General features: G+C 39.6%; 1 protein-coding gene across 15 annotated transcripts in view; it reads left to right on the top strand.

Moving 5' to 3' along the window:
• Positions 1-1,268: 1,268 nt before the first annotated feature.
• The window catches only part of ABLIM1 (actin binding LIM protein 1), a 147,104-nt gene continuing 126,286 nt past the window's right edge, over positions 1,269-22,086 (top strand). For 5 of the 15 annotated variants that reach the window (XM_030453078.1, XM_030453077.1, XM_030453086.1 and 2 more), the window contains exon 1: positions 1,274-1,351. In XM_030453078.1, coding sequence (XP_030308938.1) covers positions 1,312-1,351 — 40 coding nt within the window. In that variant the 5' untranslated portion in view covers positions 1,274-1,311. Of the gene's footprint in view, positions 1,352-22,086 lie in introns of all 15 variants that reach the window. The other 10 variants (XM_030453081.1, XM_030453080.1, XM_030453074.1 and 7 more) reach the window with 5 other exon arrangements.

The following is a 22,086-nucleotide window of genomic DNA, read 5'->3' as shown; positions in this document are numbered from 1 at the left end:
TCAGTTCCCACACAGGAACCCAAAAGTTTCTGTATGTTTCTGGCATCTTTTCAAACATGTTCAGAGGAGAAATGTAATATGTTTTATTCTCTAAAGTGAAATCTTAGGGATAAAATGTGATTCTTGTTACAGCAGCAGCACCTCTCAATCCTTAAGAATGTTCAAAATGCAATAAGTATTTTCTAGAGAGGGCTTCAGATTGCAAGTTACCAGCTTCTACACCTTTTATTTCACTGCTTTTTAGTCTCATTTCCTAGGACATGAGGGTTATACAACTGCTGTCAGTCTTCCTTCTCTCCTCCTTTTAGGCAAACAGAACTTGAAGATACTAACATAGCCAGTAGCTGGGGTACAGGAGAAAGTTGAGAAAGGAGAGCGTGCAATTTAGGAAGTAGTGGTGGAAACTGAAGATAATGAAGCAGTTAGGGAAGACAGCTTAAGGGTTCTGTGGAAAGATTTAAAGGATGTGGAGGAAAACTGGGAGAGCACTCCAGACAAATGGAAAGTAACTGATATTATTTCTGGGAGTGGTATTGCCAAGAGGATGTTATGTGGAGACAGGGCAAACCTGATGGGTGTTGAGGATGTTGGACACAAATCTGTCAGAAAAAAATAAATTAATTAATTCAGCTGCTCATGGAACAGTTTGTCTCTGGGTATGTACAGCTGCTTAGAAGGAAATGCCTGGAAGTCTACACTTCTGTGCAGTCTGATTGCCTCTATCCGGGTGGGGTACTGTGGGAACCTAAGGAAGATGTCTGGGACTTTGGGTTTCCCTGATGGAAGTGTGTTAGGAAAGTGGCAGCATTGTTTCTTTGATCTTCATCTTCCACAGGCTCTTCCTCTTTTGTTTAGGTGCAACGTAGCCATAAAAGAAATGCAGTGGAGTGGAGGTGAAGCACAGAGTAAAATATAAAGAAAACAGTCTCAGGACAGAACCAAGTCTGCAGTCAACATTTGAGGCTGGCTAGGATCCTTTTGTATGATAAAGGAAGTTATCAATAATGTCATCTGTTTTGAAATGGTCAATACATTGGAGCATGTCACTGAAAGATAACATACCATGGTCCTGATGACTAATGGAATATCTGGAGGAAAATACTCACTTTTCCTTTAAACTGGTTGGTAACACAGGCACACCTATTTTACTGGGGCCACTCCCTTTAGTATTGTTCAGCCCAGGAAACACCAGAAGTAAAGCCATAGAGAGAGGCACCTCTGAAAGGTTGTGGTTGTTCCTCCAGCTTCCCGTCTGTACTCTGAGAGGCTGTAGCTTTTGAGGTCCAGAAACATTACAGCTTGAGAGCACAAATGGAACTAGAAATACACCAGAGCTCTGCAAACGGCAAAGGTTTGTGCTGAGCTATAGCTCTGCTATGTAGTTCTCTTTTGATAAACTGCATAGGTTAAGCCGTCCAGAGGACAGTAGTTCTTGGATTTAGGGAAGGACAAGAGGCTGAGGAAGTTCTGATGGAATGAAATCAAGATGTCTGTTGATAGAAAAATTGATTTATTTTAGTTTGTTTCTCTTTACTGGCTTAACAGCTAAACACCTTCCCAGTCCAGTGTATTTTATGAGCAGTGGACTTTGCTACGTGGCTGAGCAGCCTGGGCATGCGTGCACGTGTTTCTCCCATGGATGGGATTTTTTAATGTCAGGTGCAGAGCACAACTCAGTGGAATTGAACAGACTTGTTACCCAGCTCTGAATCCACGTGTATTTTTGTGAGAGGTACTACACTGCTTTGTTTTCCAGTTTATCTTTTAGGTAAAGATGATGACAGCAAGCTGTCACTGGGGGGGTACATTCTGCTTAAAGAGATTTAGAGCTTTGTAACGAAAGGTGGCATAAAAGTTCAAAGTATTAATTAATGCTTTGAATGAAAAGGTGATAACTGCTTTGGTTTAGGGTGCTATTGAGGCAGCTTTTGGGGGCATTTAACCTGAGAAGATGTGGTTGTGCAATCTGTGCCTTGCTGACTGATCACACCTGCCAGGTTTTGGCTGTCTTGCATCCGTCTGTCGCTTCTGTTTGCTTTCAGAGAGGGAGGCAGGCAGCAGGATGCTGAGCAGCTTCTGCTCCTAAGCAGGATTTTTTCCTCCTTCAGAGGTGCTGCAGGTCTGGCTGCAGTGCAGAATGCCAGCGTGTAGCAACCTGCAAGGAGTTACTTGGGGATGAGACTCAAAACACTGCTTCTAAACACTAAAAGCACATTCAGCACAGTTATGGTGGTAAGTTACAACAAAGTAACATAAAGTGAGTAATCTTTGTAATCATGAGGCATGCAAATCTCAGTTTGCTTAGTAAACATTTCTCTTTTTTTAATACCATAAGCTTAGAAAAAGGTGGGGGAAGAGGCATAAGTATAAAAAGACATACTTAGCTTTCCTGGTAAGTCAAGTGTGGGTGGTTGCTTTCTCTGTTATGCTTGGACAGATAAATAAACCCTTGGAATACCCATTTGACCTCAGGTGTTAGAGCTAGAAGTAAAGTCTTTTTTCTTTGCATTGTCTAATCTAGTATTTGTCACAAAAAATTGTATCTCACACAGATACATCTATCTTTATGGATCTGGAGGTTAAAATGTGCAGGTAGACACATTAAAGAGCCGTGTACAGGCATTTATGAAAATTATCACTTTACCTTAAAAAAACCCCACAACCCAAACTCTACTTGCCCTTTCTAGCAACAACAAATTTTTATTTATTCCATTGATAGTTAGTCTTTGTAGGCAGAATGCTTATCTTAATTTTAAACTAGATAAAACTGTTGTATTTTCGTTGTTTTTCTCAATGTCTGCTGAATTAGATGTGCAAAATTACTTATTTTTCCCTCCTTACTTATCTACTGTTTTATTTTAAATATACTATTTCAAATTTATTACAAATTTATTACATTACTATAAAGTGCTCTTCACAGAAGTACGATACAATAGCATTTGGTTAAAATCAGCTGTGTTGTGAACATAGTGATCAGACAAACATTTTACTAAGTCCTCTGTGGATTCTTTATAGTGAGGTTGGGCTGAATCCTTGGTGCTCCATTCCTGACCACATTGCTGAGATTTGGGGAAGCTTTGCTTGTGTCTCTGCCTGCTTTGGCAGGTACAGGTGACCTCTTGTGTGTATATGGAAATCTCTTCTCACTCTTGGGTCCTAGTAGATAAACTCTTGACTGCCAGACTGATAAAACAAAGAAAAGATTGATTACTTCCCTCTGTGTTTGTACTTTCTCTTCCCTGGTGTTAGGAGGAGGTTGGGAGTGTAGCCCTCTTGAAATCTAATATATAGGGAGATACTTCTGGGGATACTTGTTTGTCATTTCATTAAAGTGGGTAATGAAAACTTCATTTTGATTTACTTTCCTTTTTAATAAGTTTAATCTTTTGGCTTTCAAAATCTATAGAAAATGACCCACTGATTGCTTTTGTCATCTGTCATCTGTCATCTGTCTATTTTGATTTGGAAGGTCTGATCTTACTCTGCTGATAATCCAGTAAGCAGCTCAAGAACTGAAGTGTTTTACTTCTTCAGAATCAATTGATTGATTCTAAGAAAAGTACTGAGAGACCTTGGACTCCAAAGAACACAGGCAGGGAATAAGAAAACAATCAGAAAACCACTACAAAATAATACATTATCTTGTAATTCATTCATAGTTAGTTGAAAAGGAAATAACTGGAAGCTGCCAACTAGTTTCAGTCTGAAAATATGCACAACATATGTTATAACATAAGGTTTTCTACAGATAAGCCCTGTCGTGGTCAGCACCTGTTTTAACTGATTCATCTGAAAATATTGCTCAGTGCTGCTAGAAGAACTTAGTCAGCTTTTATTAGCACAGCCTGTCAGGTTGGCTGGCTCTCCTGCTTTCTTGAATTGTCTTTGTTGTTTTGCTGTTCTCAATTGCAGAACTATTCCTAAATTGTACCAGGGCAAAATTTCTACCAAAAAATTGAATTGTGGAATGTGTTAATACCAGAAAGGATGCTGAGGCTGAACTGCATTGAGAAAGGTGTTTCTTTTTTTTTGTCATTGATTTGTGTCAGTGATGAACCTGTTTCTTGAACAAGTACCAGGGTAGTAATATCAACAGAACTAAAAGAAAACTAAGCTTTGTTCTAGGCTGGGGGAGCATTTACATTTGAAAAATCCAAACAAGCAAACCAACCTCCTAGCATGCACTAGTTATAATTGTTTGCACTCTACATAAGTTGAAGAATCAGACCTCCCATTGTGAAATACCTGTCTAGATGCTACATTTAATGTTTCTTAAGTACCAAGAAGCACAGGCACTCTGTGATGATGGCTAAGAATGCAGCAGCAGATTCTGTCAAAAGAGCCATCTTGTCTCTTATGTTATGTTTTAGTTACAGTTTATTTTTTAATAATTTAACCCCCCCACACCTTTGTTTAAGGTTCACCTGTGAAAACCCTAATTTTTTTAGTAGCCTGTGACACACATGACCTTAACTGGCAAAACCAAACAGCCTCAGTAGATGGCATTTGATCAAGCAGTGGCAGGGTAAGATCAAGAAATCCCCACTGAAGAATATTGCTGCAAATAGCTGTTGCAAATATAATATGATAATATAAATCAGGCAGTCAACGTAGTGGCTTTAGTTTCTTTGTAGCTATCCCATTGGACTCATTCATCATTTGTCTAGTTTATAATATCACTGGGATGAATTTTCCTGTGACTGTAGGACATTATTTGCCACCTTTCATTCCAAAATTGTAGCTTGCTGGTTGCTGAATGCCTTCCACTTCCACTGCAGGATCAAAACTCTTGATTTACTACAGTCTTGGAATAATTCTCATAGGATTTGATAGGCAGTGGTTCACAATGTTTTACATGTCAGAGAAAGAACACAAGATAAGGCCCATTCTGTGCTGAGTGGCGCTGGTAAAGAACAAACCCAGCTGTACCTGTCGTGAAGCCAAAGACAAGTTTCTCCTTTTTAATGTCCTGCCAGCTTTGGAAGTTGGTGTGTTTCTCTGACTGCTGCTTATCCTTTTGGTGCCAGATGACAGAGCTTATTTGAGTAGATTCCTCTTTACTGTCAAGAAAAAACAAGGAAAATGAGATCATGGGATACCCAAGAGAACCCAAATCTCAGTTTATTGAACACCAGAACTCCTATGGCACGTGGTATGTAATTCCTGTTATAATAAATTGAACTACATTCTGAATCTTTCAACTGCCCCATAAATGTATTTTTAGGTGCCTCATTTTCACCTGTACAGAATGTAATCCCTGTGTGAGAAGTGAGCTCCTCACAGAGTCATAATTTTGCTGAAGTTGACACTTTCTCAGTTTTTCTCCTGGATCTCTTGTGTGTGTGCATGCAACTGATTTAACCAGAAGATAGTGCTGACCACAAGAGGAAGGGTTCAGCAGTGTTGTAGGATTTATTTAATTGCAAAACAAAGATTAGCCAACACAGCATATTTAAAGCAGCTTTTAGCAGGAATGTTGGCAGTGAATGAACTGATCTGATGTCATTTCTGGCATCATTGTGGCAGTGCCATACTTTCCACTGTATAGAAAGGTAACTTCCTATTCTTAGTTTTGATGGACATTGACAAAAATTTTGTACTGGCTTCTGGTAGGTACTTAAATTAGTCCTTACCTCTTTTACAGCTTCACTGAAGCTAGGAAAGGGCAGCATGACTGCAGAAGTTGTCCTTTTAAAGTTATGTTGTGCTCTGAGAACAGCTGTGACATTGAGACCTGGTGTTTGATGCAGCAAGACCAATATTTAATTGTATGATCTGTGCAGGTTCTACATCTACAGATACAAGATCCACTGTTAGCAGAGAATAGGAAATGGAAAATTAAGATGTTCAGGAAGTCTGGCAGTTACCTAGAGAAGACTTTCTTCTAATGTAATTTTTTGTTCAGAGTTTGAGTGAAGTTGCTGTTATTTCATGCTGTAATCATGTGGCTTGTCAGAAGAGAGACTGTAATAATAACCTGTTTATTTTAATACGTAAGAACAGGAGTGGTGCTTTCTTTGATGTTGTGTTTGTAACACATCACTCTTTTTAAAGGTGCAAGAAATAAGGATGAGGATTCAAAGAACACTGAACTTTCAACTTTGATCTCTGCTCCCCAACTCTTTCTGTCTCATTTACTATGAAGTCTACATTGCAAAGAGAATGCTACAAAGAGTTTCTCCTCTCATCTGAAAGCAAAATATCAAAGTTCTAAAAAGGAAAACTAAAGAAAAAAGTCTGAATATAGGAATTACATTTATTTTGAAAGTTTTTGCTCACTTGAAGCTACCTTTTTGATTGTATGGAAAAGCAAAATGAATATAAAACACAGTGGGGAGTTATTTTAATGAACCATCTCTAGCTCTTTGGGCTTCTAGATGATATAATTAAGTTTGGGGTTTTTTTCTTTTCTTTAAGTGGTTCCTTACAGGCTGAACTGTTACATAGTAATGACCACAAGTAAGTAAAAGACAATTACAAGTTTTACATGTTTTTCCACAGTATGTACTTCTCAAATATCTAATTAAATAGAAGATACCTAAACATTGCTGGAGAGCAGGGGGAAAACCCAAACAGCTTCCTGCTGAATGTCTGAAGGATTGCCAGCTTCTGCCAGGATCCTTTTTGGTAATTATTCCCTAGAGTGGCTTAGACCTCTCTTTAACTTCAAGCATAGTGTGCTGCCCCACATAGGTTATGGGATTATTTATAAGCTTTGTGATAGGCAAGCACTTGAACTTTGTGGTTAAGATAGTTTTTCAATCACAGTCTTGGGGGTGCAGCCATTTTTCAATGTATATTTCAAAAAGCTCTCACTATATCCTCCCTGCAAAACTGGATCAGTTGTCAGCACTTGTTTTTTTTTTCCTATGTGTCAGTAAAAAGCATTGGTTTTGCTGTAAGAATACAGGAAAAAAAAATTCTTGCCATTATAGATCAATAGATCAGCCTTGTGCTGCCAGGAAATAAAATGCTGAGCCATCTCATCTCATCTCATTATAATGCAGTAGATGGATCCATTAATGTACACATTGTTATTTTGTGTCTGAAAATAGTTGAGGATATTTTTCCCTGACAAGCCTGAAATAGACATTAGAATTGATAAAGTAAGGTAAATAAGTCTTTGATTGAATCATGCCTTTTACCATAACCTGATAACTGTGCATTCTTCTAGTCACAGCAACCAGAGTAACAAAGATTTTTGGGTTTTGGGGCAGAATAGCAAAAAATTGAGTTTTTAGATCAGAGAAGATGTACAGAATTCATTATGTTTGCCTTCTTTGGTAACATGGTTCTCCAGGGAAAATGAGCACTCCTAGTGTTAAATAAGGGCTGCAGTCTATTGGAAAATCATTTAAAAATATGGTAATGAAGTTGGAAGGTAATTAAGACCAAGGAGAAGCACTCAGCTGTGCTTTGCATGACCTCTTTTTTTTAATGCTGACCATTTACTCCCTTGTGTTATTATCTGTGGTACTTCTGTTCCTTTTATCATAGAATCTGAATACTTCAGTCTTTAATGTACATTTTCCTAGAAGTCCCTTAGAGGGGTAAAAATGATACAGGGAAAGACAGAGATTAAGGGAATGGCTCAGGGCTGAACAGCAGATCTGTGGGAGAGCTGGGGCTTTATGCCCAGGTTAGCATTGCAGCCCTTCAGCCTTACTTTCTTACTATTAATCTCACTATTAATAATTTGAGTAATGGATTATGGGGTAATGGATATACTTTGGTAGCAGCAACAGCATTAAATGCTAAAAATTGATTGCAGCAAGTAGTTATGCTGCATATTTAAATAGAGTAGAATGGGATATCCATAGGCTGTTCTTCATATGGCAGTAATTCATATGGATATTGGTGACAATCTTCACCAGTATTGTCTTAGTGTAACATCCTGAGGCCTTTGGGCAGAGCAGGAAAATTTTTGTTTTAAAAAAAAAACTGGATAACCTCCAGAGATACCAGCTTCTTGCAGAAGGCAGAAAAATTTGAAAAATCATTTGGTAGATTTAAAAGATGTTTCAATTGGTGAATTTTGGAATTAAAATGAAAGTGAAAGTGGTTGGGTCATTTGGTTTTTTTTTCACATTTCACATAACAGTAATGTAGAAAAAATACTTTGTTTCATGTCAGTGACTCTGAAGTTCTACAGCCAGTTTTGTTTCTTGCTTCTGGATAAGCTTGACAGATGTTTTTTAAAAAAATATCCAATATAGAAATGATGTAGTTATGAAATTTATTGAAACCTTTGATTTTCAGTGGCTGTGTACCTGATCTCTGACAGCAGCCAATATCTGATGCTTGAAAGGAATACTTAAGGCCTCCTGAAGTAGTAGACATTACTTTGCTAACTGACATTTTTGTTTTGTGGATTTTTTCCCTAAAATAATATTTCATTTGACAATTGATTTTTCTGTGTACTATTTCAGCCAAGCTTATAATTGCACATGTGGGTAAATGGCTGGCATTGCTCTCCTTTTGCCCAAGAAAAAGATCATAAGATGCAACCTCAAGTATATTCTTTGGATATTTTTGCTTGTTTAATCTTTATGCACACTGCTTCACTGAAGGATAAGCTTAGGAGATTCTGGAGTTTAAGGAAGTGAGTCAGATTGGATTTCTGAATGCAGAGCAGAGAGAGGGGCATTCCCAAGAGCTTGTTCTGCTGCCTGCCCAGCTCACACTGCCCTGCAAAGCTGGGCTTTTGTTACCAAAGACTCATGTGCAATGGAAGTTGTCATAGCCAGCTGATAACAGGAAGCTGAGCACAATGCTTTAATTCAGCTGAAAGATTTTGCAAATGTCATCAGCTGGGAAAAGAAATTGTCACCCTGTGGTCTTAGTTAAGCCTGAGATACAAATAGAGTTGTGTTTTTTCTTGGTTGCAAATTGTAACAGAAGATTGATGCTGTGTAATATGAAAGAAATGAAGCTTCATCCTATTCAGACTTGAACTTGTTGCTGTCCTTTCATGCAGATTTTCACAGACATCATGGGCTTGACAGAATTTGTAACAGTTTTGATGTGTGTGCTTCAGAAACAGGTGTTTTGGATGAAATTTGGCTAATGCTTAGTTAAATGTCAGTCATAATAACAGTGAAAAAAAATTGTTACTTGGCAGCTTCATCACAAGTCTTTGTAGGAAGTTTCTGCTTAATTGGCTTGTTCAGCTGAAATATGTCACAAATCATTGTAGCCTTTGATATCACTGGAACCTGAGTTAGCCCTTTTTGGTTAGGCACTCTTTTTTGCTAGTAGAGAGATGCCCTGTGCCCTTGTGAACCTATGGGTTGAAACCAGTTAGCTAACTTGGCAGAAACCTGTGGACTGTGAAATTCCTATCTCTGTGGATCCTTCACAGCCCTCAGCACAACAAAAGATAGCAATGCTAGCGAGTTATTTTAAAAATATATCTTATATTTTTATAGACAGTAAACTGTTGAATTAATATTAAATATTAATAACTAGGCTTTTGAATCTATTGCGAGTGAAATTCATGTCTAGGTTTACTAGCACAGATCTCTTTATAAAGTGTCTGCTTAATAATAACAGTGCTTAATAAGGACATCAACAGTCATTATATGAGCTTTACTAAGTCTTTTTTTCATGAGTGGATATGAGGAAGCATCAAGCATTAGGTGAATGGAGCAAAACCAAGCGTGGTGGACAAAGAGTATGTTTGTTGATGAATACACCTGTTCTTCACTGGTAATGGTCATCTGGGTCAAGAGAATAAAGCAAAAGCTATTCTACGAGTATTTAGCTCAATAGGTGTAGTTTGGTTTGTGATTTGTAATAGCTTTTCAAGCAGCATTAAGTCAGGTAGTGCTCAGCCCTGGTTTCTGAAGAGCAGAACTGAGATAGGTGTGTGTGTGTGTGTGTGTGTGTGGCCACTGTAGTTGGCCTGGAGTGGGGCTGCTGAGTTGGTTCTCCTGTATTATTTTCTTTTCAGCCAAGGCAAGATTAGATATACTTCATGCTCTGGTGAGTGACCTGAGAAAATACTTTGTTCCTTTTGCTTCTGGCTGTAGTTCTGTAGTTCTTCTGCAGTGCATTGGACTAGAAAGTTCAAGAAAATATGATGATGTTGGTACATGGGCTCTGTTATGATTTTAGTCCCCAGAAAATATATAGCACTGAGAAGTGGCACTCTTACAGCAGGGGAAATGCCTGCTTGCTGGAGTATGTTCCAACGCACTTCACAAGGGGTGGCAATTCTGTTTCTAGGTTTAAATTGGGTGAATATTTTAGACGCATGGCTGATCTAAGCATAATCCTAACATTATTCCCCTTGTGCAGGAAGAGAATGGATTTTGTTGCTATTTGAAAATATTTTCCGTAACCTATTGGAATATAAGAAGCCGAGATACCTTTTAAGGACTAAAATATGATTACTTCAAAAAGCCACAAAGTAGCTTTGCACTGTGGGTTTTTAAAGCTCAGCAAATTTTATGTAGTACCTGAATTATTAATGGAGGTAAATTGGAATAGGAAGCTCTGTTGTCTTATCAGTCTCAAGCAAACAGTAGCTGCTTGACTTTGCAGAGAAAGTCAGCTCCTTCTGAAGCTATGAGTGAGCAGGTCCTTGGTGAGCAGCCCTACAGTGAGAATGGCTTGTGTCAGTATGCCCAGAGGATGATCGCCTGCTTTGGACATTTAGGAAATGAAATTAAAGGTGTGTATGTGGATTTTTTTTTTTGGTCTCCGTCATGTGAATAAAAGATGTACTCAAGTCTGGAAGTAAGTAGCTGAGGGTTTTGCCTATCATCCTGCAGTCTTGAGTAAGTAAATTCTCTGTGTCAAAAGTGAAAGCTGCTTTTGGTTTACTTTTGCTAGAAGTAGAAAGCTGCTTCTTTGCTTTCTTTTCCTGTTTTAATTGTGTTGCTGTTTGCATAACCTTATTTCTTGGTATAAACAGACATAGTGCTTGCCTGTTTGTCATTTATGTGAAGGCCCCCCTACCCCTATTTTTTATTTATTCTTGTTTTCAATATCTTTAAGAACTGTCACATGGGAGAAGACAACCTTGTTGCCTTGGGCAGGAGCATGAAACAGTATTTGGAGCTATTTACCCATGCACTAGATGTAATGCCTTCTGAAATGGTATGAGGGAATTGGAGAATTTCATTTTGTTTTACCTTGTGTTCTGGGTTTCTATTTTGATTTTTTTTTTTTTGACAGGTAGGTTTTGCTGAACTAATATGACTGACTTAATTTTTCTTGCTTTTTTTGGTTGGGGTTTTTGTTGCTTTCAGTAAAAACAAAATCAGACTGAAATGCACTTGCAAGAAATTTAATTCTGGTGGTAGAAGCAATTAAAGACAGTACTAGCTCAATACACATTTCTGCATTTTATTTAGCTGAAGGGTTGCTTTAATCCACTGTGATGCTCAGGAGGATGGAGGGAATTTTTTTTCTACTATGATTTTAGCCCTTGGTGTCTAACTTTTGCTGTTATTCAGCACCTGGTATTCTGGTGTGCAGTTTGTTTGTCGATTGTAATCAGTTTTTTGTTCTGTTCTAGTAGCATTAGTATACAAGCCTTTATTTCTGTTGTATATGAAACAGATATGTGTTTTTATCATCTGGGCAGCCAGTTGGTTTGGAGAATTCAGAAGGGATTGAATAGGAAATGGTCTTGAGACAGCTGAAAATATTTATAAATAAAATATTTATACATTTGGTAATGAGATAAAATATTTGAGCAGTTAGTCTGCCTAATTCCTGGCCCATATCCAGTCCCCTGTGACAACTCAGACTGGGAAGTGCCCATACCTCCAGCTGTGCTCTGGGAAGGCTCGAGCCCCCAGCACTGAATACTCAGATTGGGCACAGCTTTGAATTGGCAGTGCTTTAAAAATAGTTTGCTACTTGGCAGATACTGAGGAAATTTCCTCAACGTTACAGGATTGGGTGCCCTGGATTCCTGAATGTGCGTCTCAAGAAACAGAAGGACAGGGCTGTGCCTTTTTTTTTTTTCTGCCTTTTTCTTTTCTCGTAAGGAAGAATATTAGAAATCAATCTTTTCTACTTAATCAAGTGCTTGGCTTAAGGGGTAGGAGATTGCCACTGGCTTTTTGATCCTGGCTAAGGCTGAGTCCCAGTGCTTGGTACCAGTGTGTGGTACAAAGCTGTCTAGGGCCTTGTCCTTTACCTTGGGCAGAAGGATCTGATTCTCAGAGCCAACTCTTCCAAGCAGTGCTTGCTCTGACTCAAAGCCATTGTGATGCTTCCTGCTCTTGTTTTGCTCACTTCTACTTTTCATCCTCTCCTATTAATTATTAACAGGATGGAGGCTCTTAAAGACATACCTTGTGCTTCAAAAAACACTAAGAAAAGATCATTTTGTCTTGTGTTACACACAGCAGTTAGTACGTGGTCTAGATTGTGGTATGAGATTGTAGTTATCAGGCAAGGACACCAATAGCCAGGGGGAAAGGGGCATGGTTAGAATAGTCTCTCTCCAAGAGAAAGACCTTATTTTAGATTAAGGAGGGTGCTTCTACAGTGACAGGTTAGGGTCACAAAATGCTAGTTTAAATTGAACTGGTGGCCCACCAGTCTCCTGTGTCTTGGTGGCAGAAGGAGACTGGATTGCACTTCACCATTTGAAATGAACCTCTCTTGGGGACCTTGGACCCCTCTACAACAGCTTCAGGCTGACTGCATCTGTAGTGGAGATGCTGTGCAAAAAAGGGCACTGATCTCTGCTCCTTCCCAGGGTAGCACTGGAGCTTTTCTACCTGCACAAGCCTGCAAAGTGCAGGAGCAGAGCCCTGCATGGGTGAAGGGCTTCTCGTGCCTTGCTCTGCCCCTTCACCTTTATGACTTCATTGCAACTCTTCTGGGCAAACTGCAAGCTAAGGAATCAACGGGGGCTTTGTAAAGCTGACGTGGTGCTTGATTATGGGGGAGAAGACTGCAGTTTCTTCTAACTGCTGCTACATAACATGTTCTAGTTGAGTAAGTATGGTAGTAGCTGGTGTACTACTATGGTAGTAAGTATGGTAGTAGCTGGTAGTACGTGGGTACAGCTGGAAGGCTGGAATCAGCATGGCTGTGAGAGAAATCTGGGAGTCTGTCTAAAGCCAGAGCATTTGAACTCCAATGAAGGTCAAGCTCTTCTTCAGGGATTTAGGCAGCCAAGCAAGCATAGTAACAGTTTAAAACTGCAGAGCTCACCTTTCTGCTTTCTGAGGATTAACCTCTGTGGCAGGGTTGATGTCAGGACAATGTGTGCTTTGGCCTCACTTACCTCAAGGGCAAAGTCCACCTGGACGTGTTGGTGAGGATGGATTGTTGGCACTGCTACTGTCAGATGTCAACATTTTTACTGATTATCCAGCAGCAAGTGATACTCTACCCTAAGCTGAGACATATTCATCCAGCTGCCTCCTCTGAGCCATCCCTCTGCTTTCATCACAGAATGGTGATCTACCTTCAGCTCCACTGGTAGAAACTTTTGGAATTTCAGACCTGTCTTTTCTGCTGAGTGGCTGTGGTGTGCAGGTCAGGAGGTTGTCAAATCTGAGAGAGATTCAAAAATTGCTGCAGAATTTCATTTCCTATGGGGAATACTTAAAACACAGAATCTCTAGAAGTTACTGCAAGGCAGAACTTAAATTGCTAGATTTACTGAGCCAGCTCTTCCTCAAATATACATGATCCCATCAAAAATAGTACACTGAGTGCAGACTTATTCAGGCTTTGTGCCACTGTGTCCATGATTGATTATAAAACCCAGGCGAGTGACTGTTCAACAGGAACTGTGATTTCAGCCTTTATTTTATTTTTGATTTTTTCCAAGACAACATAGAGGCCATACCACTTGAAAAATAAAATGGCCTCATAGGAGGTGTGTAATAATAGATGATCAAAGTCTGGATTTGTGAGACTATATTTTCTCCTTGAACCAGTAAATAAAGCAGCCCTCTTTCCAAAGCCTGTCCCATCTGTAGCTACTACCTGAACTCTGGGTTTGAAGGGAAGAAATAAATGATAGTTTCTCAATGTGCTTAGTAAGCCTACTGGTGTGGGGTTTATTTCTTCATGTTCTCATTTAGCAAAAGCCTTACTAGAAGCAATGCAATTATTACAGCAGTTATAGATAACTTCTGTATGTGACAGGGATTTGAGAGACCAGGCCAAACACTGCACAGTTGTCTCTGGGAGTTTAGCTGAGTGAAAATTTGAAGTTCTCTCTGAGTGGGTCCTGGCCAGGGGTCTACCTGTAACTTTCTCTTACAGATGATGAATGTCTTTTATTTTAATTTTTTTTTTTCTCTCAGTCTTTTACTTTGGAATTTCCTGTGACTTCCTAGTGCCCTGCTGATGATTAACTCTGCCTTTACCCGGGGAGAAATATTCATTAGATGATTAGATTAGCAAGTCACTAGAATTGGATTAATCTAAATACTTCTTGTAAGTGAAGCAGGAAGGGCTGGAACAGTATCTGCAAAGCTTCTCCTGTCAGCTACTCGGGAAAGTGGAGAGGAAGAGTACAAGCAAAGCAATCCTTAATAGTTAGGGGAAAGCTTAAGTGCTTTTGTTGAGAATAGGCAGTGAAAGCTGCAGAAAGGATTTCTCCTAAGGCATCTCTTTACACAAACCTTGCACATACTCCTCAAAAAGAAGGACCAACATGCTCTACCTTTCCTATTACCTTTTTGCAATACCACATCTCCAGACCTGACATGGAACATGGGCATGGCAGATTAAATGCACAGATGTGCATTTGTAGCTTATGATGATGAGTCTTCCCTAATAAGATTTTTGATACAACAGTGGGGTTTTTTTTGTTTTTAAACTAATCCTCTTACATACCTCAGTTACGCTCTTCCTCTTGTCCTGAATATTAATCTGATTTTCAGATACTCTTTATGATTTTGCTTCCAATTTTTGTGTTCCCTGGGATTAGCTGCAACTGATTACAATAGTTTTAGATGGCAGTCACCTGATCAAGCATTCTGTCATAATCTCTGGAAGATAATCACTAAAAATACATCTTCCTTAATCTCCTTTGCTGGATAAGAGAAAAAGAGAAGGATTGGTAAGGGCAGTGTGCTGTGGGTAGTAGACTGACTACATGCACTACAGGTTGCTTCCTCTAGCTCCTTCTGAATAAACATGCTGTCTTTCCCCATCTTAAACAGCTTTGGGAAGCTGTGTGGATCAAGTAAAACTGAAGAATTGGTGCTGGAAAAGGTGAAATTCCGTAATTCAGTCAAAAGGATGTCAATTATTGAGGATGGGGATATTGCTGAGGTCTTGTATCTCATTCCTAAGCAGAGCTTGCTGAAGCAACTGCCCTACTTGAATCCAGATGACTACTACTTATGTGAGCAGTTGTTTGACAGCCCTGAGGATCTAGGTAAGTGAGGACTGGCATGGAATCTTGATTTTGGGATGGTTAATAGGCTAAATTGCTTTATTGTTAGCTTATTTTTTTGTGTTGCAGCCAGATGCAGCAACTGTGCTCAGGTGTGGAGAAATATTTTGTCACTGATGGAGAGGAAGAAAAAAAAGAGTAAAATGACAAATTGGACTCTGAATAATTAAAATCAATTGATGGATACAGGTTTAACTCTCTTTGTGTGGACATCCTGGGACAAAGATGCAGAAGTATTGAAACTAGAAGCACCTTTTGAAAGCACAGCACCCTGTGTAGTGTGTTTCAGAGCTTTCCTATGGGTTTTGTGAAACTATATTCCCTTTTGGTTTAAACCTATTGCCAAGTGGTTTCATTTGAAGCTACCTCACTTTTGAATTGGAAGAGGGGATTAGAAGTCTTTCTGTGTCCTCCTTCTTCTTGTCTCTTGTGAGTTTATTAGACTTCTGTTGTATTTTTAATCCAGGTGCCTCCTTTTCCTGTATAAGCAGTCGTAATTTATTTAGATGCTCTTTGCTCAGGAGCCAGTACTTGCCGTTTTTTGTCCTTTTAACCTTTATTCTTGTAACTTACTATAAGCCTTAAAAAATTGTGAGATATAGCTGAATTAAAAATTTAGTACAATGTGGGTATATATGCAGTCATAACAATGCTATTTGTTTCTCCCAGTAGTTCCTAAAATGTGGTTTGTGTTTTTAATTAATATTGAATGCTGGTTTATTCCTTCATAGGGCTGTCAGTGGTGGGAGGAGTTATATGTGGAATTTATCAGCTTAATGGATTGTTACAATCCATTAAACAAAACAAAACTAAAAACCCATGAACAGTTTTTGGAAGCTCCAATCTATGAAATTGGCTATAAATGCTAATCTGAAACTTTCAGATAAATAACAAATGTATTCTCTTCTAGGATTTGCTTTATGGACCTCAGTTTTGATAACCCAAATGGCTTATGTGCTGGAATATTGCCTTTACTTAGGCAATTGAGAAGACTGCTACATACTTGTTGCTCTCCTCAGCGCCTCAAAATGTTAATACTTAATAATTGTTAATAATTGTATTTGGTAGGCAAGTATTTTTCAAAGATCTGATTTCAAGTTTGTTGCTTCATCAGTGGCAGATAACAATTTCCTCTGTGCAAATAGGTTTTTTCTATTTATCTCTGTACCTTGTGAACTTCATACTGCAAGAGTAATATTGACCAAAACTGGCCATGTGCTGTTTTGCTGCTTTGGATAGCTGCTAATTCTGAGTAATCAACTATTTTAAAACTAATTTTTTTTTTTTAAGTGTTACTAAAACACGAGGCAAATAGACAATATGGCTCTGAGCCGGAAAAAGCAACTATAATTGAGCCTTGCCAGCACCCCTCTCCTCAGTGCTTCACATTGGTATTCTGAATAAAACTTGCACAAATTACTTAGGCATTAAAAAAAAAAAAAAAAAAGATTAGAACAGAAAATTAATTGACACAAAACTAATCAACTTTGTGATCAAGCTGTGTAGGACTCCAGAGAAATTTGTTGTTGCTGTTGTAGCAGGCTGGGTGCCATCTTTCTGCATGGGGGCAAATTTGTACAGGGCTTGAATCAGTCTAGAAATCTGCAATTTTTGCAGTCCTTCACTCATTTTTAAGCAATCACAAAGACAATGGGAGAGGTTCTGATTAGCATTATGTTGCAGTACATAATGCAAATAACCACTGGGGCTTTTTTCCTTTCATCCTACAATTCAGATGTTACTGTCCAATAGGATGGGTATCATGGTACTGCCTTTCAGTGCCATAAAAGGTTGCAAGGTGTCCAGTGTCTCAGTTTTACTTAAATTACAACCATTTTGTCAGAATCTCACCTACTTAAAACAAAAGTAGTGGAATGATTGAAAAGGGCCTGGTTGTAAAAGTGTATGGGACTTTAAGATGTGAAATGCATGAGTCTGTGTCTAAGGCCATGTGCCTGCTTGGGGATTATGGTGCCTCAAGTACTACAAGATTTAGCAGCTTATATACTCTGATGAAATACTGTTTGCAGTCTGTATTTGGCTTTTCAGACAGAGATTAGAAATTACTCTGTTCCAGGCATTTGAAGAAAATAATATTTCCCTGCTGCTCATAAGTGGAATCATAACCATCAGGAAACGCCCAGATCTAAAATTTCTGGAAGGTCAGGAATTATCAAAAATTGCAGAGATATTAGGACCCTAATTCTACATTGGTTCTGGGGAGGTGGTAAGAGATTGCTTCCCATTAGAGAGACTGCTGGCTGCGTGGTTTGCTCCACAAAATCTGTCTTGGTGTGGAAGGCCTAGGTCAGGAGGTGGCTTTGAGTCTCTGGAGGCCAGATTGATAGAATTCTATGGAACAATGCCTGACATTAAAGACTAACAAAAACTGAAATCTGGTTGTGAAAAGCAGTGGAATTTTGAAGGGAAGGTTGGCTTTGAACCATGTGATTGATGGTGCTTCTTGTTTGAGATCCTTGATGCTTGTACAGATGACACTTAATGCACTCCTCCCAACTGATTACTCTTTGGATGCCACAGTGTTGTATACCTGAAGGAAAGGATAAATATACTGTATTACCTAACTGACCTCCTGTATGAGTTTAGTAACTGTTTATGTAACAGTCTTAATTTCAAGCAGAGCTGGTGAGCATGGTTGCTTATGTTTGATCACTGGATGTTAGGGAAGAGGAAGAAACCCAAGAGGATGCAGGAGGCATGAGAGGAATCCAGAGGAGGTGAAGACAGCTCAGTAATGAGCCAAGGAGCAGACTGGGCTGGTGAGGGAAAACTTAGGAAGCACTGAGATCCTATTTACTCTTCACTGGAGAAAAAAACCTGTCCAAATGTCTGGGCACAGAGTTGTGGTGAAAGTATTGGAGTTGTGGAGTTAAAACCAGTTGGCAGCTGGTCACAAGAGGTGTTCCCCAGGGCTCAGTTCTCTTCAGTATCTTCATCAACAACCTGGATGAAGGATCAAGTACCTGCTCTGTGGTTTGCAGACAGCACCAAGTTGGGTGGGAGGGTTGATCCCTCTGCTTGAGGACAGAAAGGCTCAGGAGATGGGCTGGAGCAATGGGCCAAGACCAAGTGCCAGGCCCTGGACTGGGGCACAACAACCCATGCACCACTACAGGTTTGTGGAGTGTCTGCAAAACTCCTTGGTGAAAAGGACCTGGGGGTGTTGATCAACAGCCCTCTGAGTATGAGCCAGCATATGCCCAGGTGGCTAAGATCCCGGTGAAATCCTACCTTGTACTGGGAAGAGCATGGCCTGCAGAACTGGGGAACTGAACATCCTCCTGGACTCAGCACTGGTGCAGCCACAGCTTGAGTACTGGGTTCAGTTTTGGGCCCTCACTACAAGAAGGACATTGGGGTGCTAGAGCATGTTCAAAGAAGGGCATGAAAGCTGGTGAAGGACCTGGTCTTGCAGGAGGGGCTGAGAGAACTGGCGTTGTGTAGCCTGGAAAAAAGGAGGGTGAGAGGAGACCTTATCCTTCTCTTCAGCTACCTGAAAGGAGGTTGTAGCAAGGTGTGTTCATCTCTTCTCCTAAGTAATAAGCAATAGAAAAAGAGGGAATGACCTCAAGTTGTGCTAGGGGAGGTTTAGATTAAATATTAGGAAAAAATTTCTTTACTGAAAAGGCTGTCAGACTCTGGAACGGGCTGCCTAGGGAAGTGATTGAGTCAGCATCCCTGGCGGAATTTAAAAGACATATAGGTGTGGTGCTAAGGGAGATGCTTAGTGCAGGATCTGAAAGTGTGCTGGGTTAATGGTTGGACTTAATGATCTTAAAGTTCTTTTCCAGCTAAAACAACTCTATGATTCTATTACTCTCTTACAGCTTCCTGAGGAGGGAGGTGGAGATGGAGGTACTGATCTCATCTCCCTAAATACTAATCCAGGGACAAGATGTGTGGTAACGGTCCAAAGCTCTTTCATGGGAGGTTTAGGCTGGACTTTATGAAGCATTTCTTTACAGAGAGGGGGGTGAAACACTGCAGCAAGTTTCCTAGAGAGTGGTTGATGCCCCAAGCCCATCAGTGTTTAAGAGGCATTTGGACAATGCCTTTAGTAACATGCTTTCAATTGGTCAGCCAGTTGCACTGGGTGATTTTTGTAGGTCCCTTCCAACAACTGTACAGAAAAATTAAAGCACAGATGGAAAAAAATAATTCCGATTTATAATCCTTTGGTCTTAACCTGCTAATAGTGTTCTTAATAGCTCTCCACAGAAACGTGTACCTGGGGTGTTACACAGCCATGGAAATTTAATGGTGCTGTGTCAACTTATTAGATGTCCAGAGCTAACCAATCCTTGAATGTGGCAAGTGGTGACATGAGAGAAAAACCCAGGTTCCTGTTGGACTTGTAGTAGGTGGTACTCTTGAGATGCTGACAAGTGCTGAACAGGCTGCCTCATTTGCTTCAGAATGATGTGGTTCTTCTTCTTGATAGCTTTTTCAAATGGGTTCCTTCAGGTGAGCAATCTCTCATGGCCTCAGTCCCTGTAATTATTAATTTTAAAATTTTATAATGCAGAATTATCAGATTGAATAGGAGCAACACTTTTAAAATCTGTGGTAATCCAGGTTTAGGAGCATTATGTTATTCTTATGCAGGACAATGTCTGAAATTCAGAATAGTCCTGATAAGTCAACTACATGGTTTGAAATCGTGTAGCTGTATTTTGGGTGACTGAAAGTATATAAAGTGTTGGTCAGATAAGAAATGAAAAATAATTAACACTACTCCAGAAAAGTATACAGAGGACAGCAATACTTACTGCAATGTAAATATGGACTGACTCTTAATACTGCTACAAAAATGCTAATCTTTTTCAGAAATATAGTATAGCTAGAATTCCCTGTCTGTTAGGGCTTCAATAACATTTGCTTCCTTAAATATGCACAATTAAGCTTGATCCTCTTTAAAAAAAATAAATTTAAAAAGAAGTAGTAATCAATTAGGACCTTCATGCCTCTCTATTTGTAGTATCTCTACTCCAATTTAATCACTGCCACATTTACTTAAAATACTTCAACATTTAATGTCTTAACCCTTGGCTCCCTGTTTCAGATTTCCATTTGCTGTGGCACAAATTGTTGACAGTGTTTGAGATAAATTCAAGCTAATTTCTTATGAGTGGCTTAGCATTAATCTGCATTAATGTTGCATGTTTTAGAGTAACTGAAATTGCCTCTGTAGGTCTTACTGCTTCCTCTTTGCTAAAATTCTTTATCTGTTATCTAATAAAAAGAAAATCACAGTTCTTTCTGTTACTAGATAAAGCGAGAAAGTTGAAAGTAGAAAAAAAAAAAGAATATTTGTTGGGTTTGCGCCTACATATGTAGGCAAGAGCAGTAATGTGAAGGTTGTTAAGAGGAATTAAAGCAAAGATCTCCCTTGTTCTGTAACACTGAGGGCTTGCAGGCAGCTCTGACCAGAAAGCATGTCTGATGGCTACACATCCCCCACTCCTGTTTACTGGGAGCCTTGCTTTTGTTCTCTATCTGATTAAAACTTCCTCTCCTGTGTCCGTCATTTGCAGTTGTATAACCTTGGTATTTTAATCAAACAATCCAGATAGAAATGCAGTCCCCTTCCTGGGCAGGGCTGTAGCAGGACAGCAGGTGTGGCTTCTCCTCTGCTTCATGTGCAAGAGGAGCCCCTCAGCCCTTCTGTGTCCAGGAGGTGTCCAGAGCCACCACAGCAGGCAGGAAAGCTACAGGTAAATCTGAGCTGGAAGCTGGTTTCAAGCCAAAGGAGTTCTAGCATTTCTGCTGCCAGGTAAAGTACCATTGGCACTGGGACGGGAAAAGAGAAGTAGAAATTGATGTTTCTTCATCTCTGGAAGTGGTTCCGTGGGCCTCCTCTGCATATAGAAAAAGTGAAATGGTGGGAAAACTTCAGAGCAGAGAGAAGGGGGTAGGAAATGGCTGTCCTCACTCACTCCAGCTTTGACTTTGGGGCATGGAGACAGTTGAAGAGGAGAGAGAAGATTCATATATGGCCTTTTGCCTTCCTTCATCCACTCCCACACACCTCTGATGTACTGTTTGAGGAGCGGATGAATACTGATAGCTGATGGCTTCTTTATGTCTGAGAAGTGGAGATATCACTAACTAGGCTTTTGTATACAGGGGCCAAAAAGGGGCTTTTAGTTTGAGAGAATGATAGATGTTGGTAGACCTCTTGAGGGATTTTTTTCATTAAAAGGGCAAATAGTTCATGGGACGACAAGGGATAAAAGGGAAGCAGCAATGTTCTTCACCCAGGTGCAGCTGGGAGGGAATCAAGACGGTGTTAGAATAGGGGATTGTAGTTACATTTTTTGCCTTTTTCTGCTTTTGAATTTTCAGTTACTTTTCTTTTCAAGACTGTGTCTTTACACTGGGATGCAGAAACACTGTTGTCCCAAGAAATGTTTATCACTGATTTGTTACCACATGAATAAGGCGGTGGAACTGTCTGTGCAGTTTTCAAAGTAAAACACAGAAGCAGTAAACTGCAAAATGCAAAAATATAAACTTAGCTTATCAGTATACATCAGTACTTGGATGAGTCAATATTATTCATTTATTTTGAAGTTGGCAAGCTCTCCTTAAAATAAGTGACTCTTTCCTGTGGAACAGAGGCAATAAGCCGCCCAGTTTGATGTAAACTAACTGTAAGCAAACTTTCTTGTGAAGCA

Source organism: Calypte anna, chromosome 6 (assembly GCF_003957555.1).
Source record: "Calypte anna isolate BGI_N300 chromosome 6, bCalAnn1_v1.p, whole genome shotgun sequence".
In the NCBI taxonomy this organism is placed as follows: domain Eukaryota; kingdom Metazoa; phylum Chordata; class Aves; order Apodiformes; family Trochilidae; genus Calypte; species Calypte anna.
This window is presented reverse-complemented; position numbering and strand designations above follow the sequence as displayed.